At 39.9% G+C, this 8,589-nt stretch overlaps 1 protein-coding gene across 1 annotated transcript in view; it reads left to right on the top strand.

The window, feature by feature from the left end:
- The first annotated feature begins 24 nt into the window (after positions 1-24).
- The window catches only part of ano8b (anoctamin 8b), a 44,733-nt gene continuing 36,168 nt past the window's right edge, over positions 25-8,589 (top strand). Inside the window, exon 1 of the mRNA XM_008406554.3 lies at positions 25-385. Coding sequence (XP_008404776.2) covers positions 226-385 — 160 coding nt within the window. The 5' untranslated portion in view covers positions 25-225. The remainder of the gene's footprint in view (positions 386-8,589) is intronic.

The following is an 8,589-nucleotide window of genomic DNA, read 5'->3' as shown; positions in this document are numbered from 1 at the left end:
CAGTCATCATCGGAGCAGCTCTCTCCATCTAGCCGCGCATCCAGCTCCAGAGCCCCGCCAGGATGATCCGCCGCCGCACCGACAACCTTCACTTCACTTTCACTCCTCTCCTTTAACAGAGCCCCTTCCTTCACCCATGCGCTGCCTCCCTCCTGAGATGCGACACCGCTGCCTCATTTCCCGGACGATACCTTCATCTTGCGTCGCTCCTCGCTGATAGAGAGCATGCCCGACGCGGGGACGGGAGGCGCTGCGGCCGCCGGGGGTGCGACCACCTCCGGCGACGGCTCCGAGAGCTCCCGCCACCGACACCGAGCGCAGCAGGGGGACTCGGAGAGGCCGGAGCCGGGTTCTGCCCCGCAACAGAGCTCCTCGGGAGTCCTGGGTGAGTCGCGTCGCTTCGGACGGTGAGGCTTGGAGTCGGAGGAGAGGACAGGTGAAACAGCAGCACCATTCCTCCTCCTCCTCCTTTGTCTCCCCAAAACGATCACATCGTGTCACTCCAGGCCTGTAATTCATGGTCTTACCTGCACTTCTTGCCCGGAATTTGTCTGTTTTTGCCTCTGCTTAGGGAGATGGCTTCATTATGCACATCTACCGCTAGTTTGACCTTATTGTTGAGTAATGAGGAGCTTATTACCACCTCCTGTCCCAGCATTATTACTACACCGTTCCTCTCCTCTGAGCTGCTTTTCTGCTGCATAATGTCTGTAAGGCCTGCAGTTGTTCACTCTTCTTTGTAAACAAATATTTTCATCACCCAGGGATTTTCTGAACTATTGCAGATGATGCCCTGCAAAAGTATTTCACTTTTATTTTCACATTACAACCATAAATCTGAGGAGAGCACATGCATTCAGGCCCTTTCCACTCTATTACCCCAAAGTAAAACCTAGCACAACTAAATCTGTTGTCCCCCAATGGGGAAACTGTGTGTAATTTAATACAAAATCCAATAATTATTAAAAAAACCCCATCAGGTTCAGTACAGTTCATAGTAAGGCAACCTACCAAAATAGGGCTGCCCACCTTCATTTGCAAGATATTGGAAATGATAAAAAATAGCAGGCTGGTGTTAACTCTGGAGGAGCTGCAGAGATTCATAGCTCAGGTGGGGGAATCTGTCGACTGAAATCACGACTCAAAGATCTTTAGAAAAGAAAATAAGTAGTTTAAATTGAAAGACTAAAATTGCTGATGTATACTATGCTATAAAAACCATAGACAGAGGACAAATAAAATCGAAAGGTCCTAAATGTCATCATCTAGAAGTATATTTTAAAATAGGGCTGAACAATAAATCAATAACAATATATATTGCAATTGAAACATGATCAATACTATGGAAGAGGGCAAGAAGTAAGACATTGTTGATAGAGAGCTACAAGAAGCCTTGTGTGCACTTTAGTAGAAACCTTGTAGGACGTTTTTTTCTTTAGAAAAGACAGGGAAACTTGTCAGGACAGTCCTGGACAAAACCCGGTTAGAGGTTCTCATAGGCTTCAGACTCAGGCCCAAACAGTGTTTTAATGGCGTTATTTAGAACCAAGCATTGCCGTGTTTGGAGGGCTCAGTCAAAGTTCAGACCTAAAACTAATGGAGAATGTTTGGACAGACTTAAAAGTTGCTTTTCACAGACACAAGCTGCATTTCCATTACTAATGTCTGCAAAACTTTGTCAATATTCTACTAGCTTCGAAAAAATAAAATTTCTCAGTTGTGGTGTTTCCAATTAAAATCACACATGAATAAGCTTAACAAATTAAAAAACATGCTGCGCCATCATTCTCTTGCCACTTCCTGTCATCTTTTCTGCCAGTGGTAACGTTCAGTTTTTGATCACATGACTTCTGCGACGCAATAAAAAGTGTTTCCATTGAAATTTTGCGAAATACGCTAACTTCAATGCAGCCAAAAAAACAAAAAAAAACCAAACACCTCATTCTAGTGCAAAAACCTTTTATAGAAAAACATGAGTTTTTTCAAAATTGCCGTGTTTCCATTAAGCAAATTTGTGCAGTTTGATGGTCAATGGAAACGCAGCTGGTGTGACTCAACTTGTTGAAACAAATTTCTGTTTTTAGATAAAGTTGGTAGAAACTTTCTCCAAAAAGCTCGCGGCTGCTAACCTCGTCCCTTTTTTTTGTATTTCTCAATTATCACATAAAATCCTAAAAAGAAAATAGAAGTTTTTTGTTGTAATGTGACAAAATGTGAAAAGGGTCAAGTAGTATGATTTACTAAGAAGTCGCTGGAGATTTCAAGTGGATTTTTCACCGTCTGGCCATAAGTACCAGCAGCTTGATGTTCAGCACGAGAGGTTGGACTACTTATTGTGTTTTGTTTGTGGTGCTGTTCATTCTTTAGACTCTCCTAACGTGATGATGATCACGTTTTTGTGCGATTCAGCTGCCTGGGTGGAGTGTTATGGCTTTGATATTTCTGGATCAGACCTCATCGTTGGGAGAAGCTTTGGCTGGACTGTTTTCCTGCATGCAGGGTGCAGAGACGGCCTCCGTGGTCGATGCCAGCTCTGCTGCAGAGTGATGCAGTGGAGCTGTCAGCAGCACATGAGCGCTCCTTTCCACTGTCGGTGGAGGTAACCTGAGCAGGCAGCAGCTGACTGGACGAGCACGCTGATGTCATCCTCCTAAGAGGGTGGCACCACCGGGGGTTTGAATGGGTCACAAACACTCTGGAGGGTCAGTGGAGCACAGATTAATTGAATGGCTTCATTTGTTGGAGGCGGTAGAGGAACAAAGGAAAGGACACTGAGTTTGAAACGTTTAAGAAAGAATACAATGAATGAATCGTAACTTTTGAGATAATGTGTTGATGTTTCTTAAATACCATTGTATTGAGTTAATACCAAATCAACTAGGTGTTAAAATAGGGCTGCATGCTATTGGATAAAAACTGATAGTGTGTTTTTTCTAAGCCTGTGATATTGCAACATAAAAACAGATGACCTGAACAGCACCTTACGTTATGCTGCACTCCTTCTATTTTGTTGACAATTTGCACTGATCTTGTCTCTTACTTTTGCCTCTATTTGATATTTATACTTGTTGGGCTGCAAAATATTAGACATTTTTGCGATGGTTGATAATATTTGATCAGTTTCCTGTTTTATTTATTCCTCTCTTTCTCATCCGTGCTTCCATCTATCTATCTGTGACCTTTATCATTTTTGGTAATGTCATTAGCGTCTGGTGTGAGTCTGTCCAGCTGGCTAAATATGGCATTAGCATGAATAATGCAAGTTCATAACGCTGGAATATATTAGCCAACAGTTATTGCACTCCAAACATTGTGATGATGACATATTACACAGCTCTACTGTAAAGCCTTAAATATTTTACATTAATCGTACAAAAATGAGGGAACAGAAACACACGGATCTAGAGAAAAACAACAAATCCATTTTTTCTTAAAGGGAGACGAATTATCTATTTTGTGCTGTTTTGATCAAAACTTGTTCCAACGCTGTGATTTTTTTTATTGAGAGTCAAACACTCATTGCGAGGCAGACGTAGCATCTACTCACTCTCAATCAGTTTAATCTTTCAGGTAAAGTCACAGTAATCATACAAAATAACCAATGAAATCAAGATATTTTAAATGTATTCTTTCTTGATTTAAACAGGTTTTATACAAAAAACACACTCTTCACACATTCCAGGTATTTATCTTACAGGACATCAGTCTTAATGATCAGATTTAAAACTGCGTAACAGGAGAGTAAGGAAGTATCTGAACAAGCTTGTCTTGTTTGGGAGCTTTGCTGTGAGAAAACTTCTTCTTTTTAAAAACAGTATAGCAGCAAAACATTGATTTGTAGAGTAGGAACTCAATGAACCACTTCTGGAACAACAATGTTTGAATAATAAAGAGTCCTTCATAAAATCATCCTAACCAAACTGTGTCATCAACGGGACAATTATCCCAAACAGCAGCAAATTTCAACAAAATGAGTGAAAAAGAACAAAATTAAGATTGTGCAGTGGCCCTGTTCAAGTCCAGACATCACTCTGGCTGATGAGCTTAACGGGGAACTGAGGATAACAACAGCAAACCTCACTGAATGAAAGCTCATTTGAAGGAAGAGTAGAGGTCAAAAATCCTTCCACAACATGAAAAACTGTTTCTAGAACTCAAGGTGGCTGCATGTTGGAGTAAATTTGTTTCTGATTTATTCTCTGTTTGTTCCTGCTCACAGTTTTTTAGGTTGCATGTGTGGACACTTGTTGCCTCTGGTTTTGGATTCAGTGCAACTGGAAGGATTTTTGTTCTCACTTTTTTACTTTCTGACAGTTATTATGATGACGACAACATATTATTTTTATACCTGGGAGCAACTGATTATTATACCTGAACTATGAACCCAAATCCTTGAGGGATTCCTGGATGCAAAGCAGAGAGAGGGAGGTAGTTCATCTCTCCCACTGATCATAACAGGCAAGGATCATATCCCCAACTCCAACGTCTCAGCTTTCTAACCGTGTGGCCAGACAGAGATTTAAAGGGGAGTGGCAAAAGCAAATGAGGTGGAGTAGCAGTGCTTGGCAACAGCAGCCTTTAGTCAGAGGCTTTTTCAAATTTGTTGCAAGACTGACTGCTACTGGAGAACCATCCTGTCCACAGCATCACCATCCACAACAACGATTATAAGATTATATTAGTTACAACAAAATCTAATTTCCCTTTAAAGTACTTTGAGTTGAACTGAATTGAATTCAATTTAATAGAGATGAAATGAGGGAGCTGTTGCTGGTTATTGGTTCTCTTTGATCATACGGTGTAGATAGTTTTTGCAAACAGTGTTTTTATTTTGGCTTGATTTTTCTTGAAGAAAAGAAGAATTAGGGGCACTGCTGTGTGTTTTTCTACATTTGACGTTACAGTTAAATGATAGAACTCATTAAATAATAATAATTTTTTCATGGCTTGATTCGTAAAACTCTAGAACTGAAAGGAGGTGTACTTTCTTTTCACCATGACTGAATCTGTCAGTCCAGGTTTTGCCTGGAGGGAGCTTTGTTGCTGGAATGCATGCTAAATGTGGTTTGTCTTTCTTAATCAAGGTAGGGGGCTGAAATACCACGATATCACATGACCACCCTCACATGTGTCGCTGTCAGTCATCTAACGCAGCGGCAGGAGCGCCGACTTCTTCATTCAGTGGAGACTTTGGTGGCAGCTTGGAAGGATTTTCTTCTCTGGAGTCTCAGATTGTTTCCATCCGTCTTCCGTGTTTTCCTAATCCTGCCACAGTAGACCTCGATGACTTTGATCCTTGATGCCACCATCCTTTGTAGCTCAAACACTCGTTTCAAGGATTAATTAATCTCTCGTCATTAGAAAACGCAACATAAAAGTCACAGCAATTAGACCGTGTTCCCTGTGAGGCTGGCGCTGATAAGGTTCTGTGTTGTGGAAATTAGGTCGTGTATTTTCTGGCTGTCCAATCAGCTGCCAGGGATATGTGAAACATACGCTTATATTCAATCTCGCTGAGGAAAAAGATGTGATGTCCACAGGTTGGAGGCATAAATTTGAAGACTTTGCTGACATTTTGACAGATATAAATTAATTCTAACAAACTTTATTGTAATAATGAGCTAACTGTAAGTGAAGACAGTGTTTTCCAGGTTATATCACATACAGAGCATCTGGTCACCCCTGCAAGTCATTAAGTGTATAAAATCCAGCACTGTCAGGCGTTCAGACTTTTTTTTCTCAGCACTTCAGTGAGTTTCAGCTTGGTACCATGATAGTTTGCTGCCTGTGCAATAGATGGAGTCATGAAATTTACTTGCGACTAAATATTCCAGCCATCAGCACAATGGGAACAACAGCAACGCAGCCAAGAAGTAAATTCGCAGAGAGGGGTCAGCAGATGTTGAGGCGCAAAGTGACCAGAGGTCACCGGCTTTCTGCAAAGTCAATAATAAGGGCTCTCTTTTGTTTGTCATATACAGGAGTGAGAATTAAAATTTCTTTATGAAGGGAAACAATTTTGTTTTCAAACTTTCTTTATCTACTCTCTAAAAGTGAAAAGATTTTTAAGTTTCCCACAGAATATACAAATAAAAACATCCTAGTGAAGCAATTATTGAAATCAGAGTTTTTCCTGATCGTGTTGCAAATGTATTACTGTGGGATGAGATTTAATTGAAATTCACTTGTTTATTGCTAAGTAAATAAAACCCTATCCAAGTTACAGCTGTAGTTTTAGATGCAGCATGCCAACACTGTCTTAACCACAACGCAGTCCCATTTTGCGGTCAATGTTTCCATCTGCGTTCTGGACCAATTCTTACATTTTGCTTTGGTTCCGGTTTATATCCTCCTGACTACCAGGAAAAAAATATTGTCCAATCACCATTTTTTTTAAATCCCACAGTCTTTGTAAGGTAATAAAAGGTTTTATGCACTTACTTTGTCTCTTCCCATAAAATGTGTTATTACTGATAAATGCTATTTTTATGAATTAGAAAAAGGTATGTACAAAAGTCCCACCCCTTCACATGTGGTATCATTGAAAAGCCCTAAATGTCCTCTCCAGATACCAAAAGGAATTAATTCAGTAGAATGCAGGGGGTGGGAGATATTCAAGTTTAGAAATGTCCTCTACAGAGGACAAAAATTAACTACTAGTAGTCAGGAGGATATAATGCTTCATAAAATGTTGAAGAAGGTTATGTATTTGTGTCATGATCTGTTTGCTTCCTTGTAAACGTATTTATTAACTCCACACTTGATGCTTGCCATTAATAACCGCTCTCTATAATCTGGAAAACGCATGGAGAGAAGGTCTTAAGTGGAAATCTGCACTTTGGCTGTGGTCAAGCCACTTAAATAAAGTTGAATACTTCAGCTTTACCTCTGGCAGGTTCTGTGTCACACGGGTTTCTCCAAATTCAACAGCACTGAAAGGGAGAAAAGCATCCCTCTGAAGTCTGGAAAGGAAAAGCTGTTTTCTCAGCAGCAGACAGTACGAGCCGCTGGTTTAGGCCCTCCCACAGCTTCATAAGTGAAGGGGCTGAGGATTGCTGTTCTGTATGATAAAATACCAGCAGTACGTTTGCCTAATGACTCCGAGCTTAATGTGTTTCTCTGCTGCTTCTGCTTCTGAGCCTACATTGGTTATCCAATGCGTTTTCTGTTTTCCTGCTCTTCTTCTGTGGTGGAGTATGTGCTGAGCTCCACATTAGCTGCACTTTGGATGACCTTGCTGCTGCTGAGATTTTGTCTTTATTAACCTCAACTGAAGGGTCAAGCACACAACTGGGGTTTTACTTTAGGAAAGAAACAACAAATAAAATCACAGTGCCACAGTGTTGTTACAGTAATTAGCAGCAATCAGGGCTCATCTGGGCTCTGTCTTTTTAAAACAGACGCTTTATGTTGCTGCAAATATAGGCTTATATGTTCCTCAGAGCAATTGTGATTCGTCTAATTGCTATTGATGCTAATCTGACCTTATTAGGCGTATCGTGTTCTGGCTTCACATTAATTGCTGCCTGTCAAAATATAATGTTTCTTTCATAATTTACATTTGTACTGTCTCAGCTGTGTCACTTTAATTTTTTTTGCCACAAAAATCTTGACTTGTTCAGATGGAGTAAATGTTTCGTTGGAGTAAATGAGTCGACTGAATCCATTTCACTTCAGTAACTTCTGACAATTATGGAGTTTCACTCATTATGCTCTTATTAAAGTGATGCATGAACATTGTTGCCTGGAAATGTTAGAAACAGAGTTAGAAATATTAAAATATTTTGATTCTGTTTTGCTGTAAAAGTTGATGTACATAACAATAAATACAAATGTATTTTCATAAGTACATGGCCCTTCAACTTTTATTGTCAAAAATGGTAAATATGTACAATGAATTGTTGCTGTGGAGCTTTTATAGTAGCATTTATGGTATGGCAAAGAGTACCTGATGCTATTCTTTCTAACAAAGTAGAGAAGAGAAACAGGCCCAAAGCACCACAGACCCTCCACCGTGCTTATGTACGAAACCTGACATATGTGACCTCTGACAGCTGGAAATGTTTGACCTGTGGAAAAAAGTCTGTGTCAGGATGGATTAGCTGGTAAAACTGTGGATGTTGCAGGGCAAATGCATAGGAGGGAAACATTTTTAAAGTTGCATATTTCTCTGCACCATTGAAGATAGATCTAGTACTTGTAAGTGAGGAAAAAGTCAAGTATGATTCTTTCAGGAAGCTGCCCAGCAGTGCACAGTAGCTGAAATTTCAGGATGCTGCCTCACTTTATTTAAAAATAAATAAACAGTGCCTTAATATCTGGTCCATGCTTTAATAAAAAATGTTTTGAAAGTTGTTTTATTGAGATGATAGAGTATTAACGTAAAGAAAATCAGACTGCGACATGAGAACTCTTGTGTTAATTCTGAGTTTATTGTTTACAACTCATCACATTCAACTGTCTTGTTTTTGATGACTTCCTTTTCATTCAGTCCCTTCAAAGGGTTTCATATATCTTTGACTCTAAACTTCCTCATACTGTGAAAAGCCTTCAAGAAAATACTATCGTTTTTTAAACTGGTTAAACAGG

Source organism: Poecilia reticulata, chromosome 4 (assembly GCF_904066995.2).
Source record: "Poecilia reticulata chromosome 4, P_reticulata-male-v2, whole genome shotgun sequence".
NCBI classification, from domain to species: domain Eukaryota; kingdom Metazoa; phylum Chordata; class Actinopteri; order Cyprinodontiformes; family Poeciliidae; genus Poecilia; species Poecilia reticulata.
Note: the sequence above shows the minus strand (reverse complement) of the source record. Positions and strands in the feature narration are given on the sequence as shown.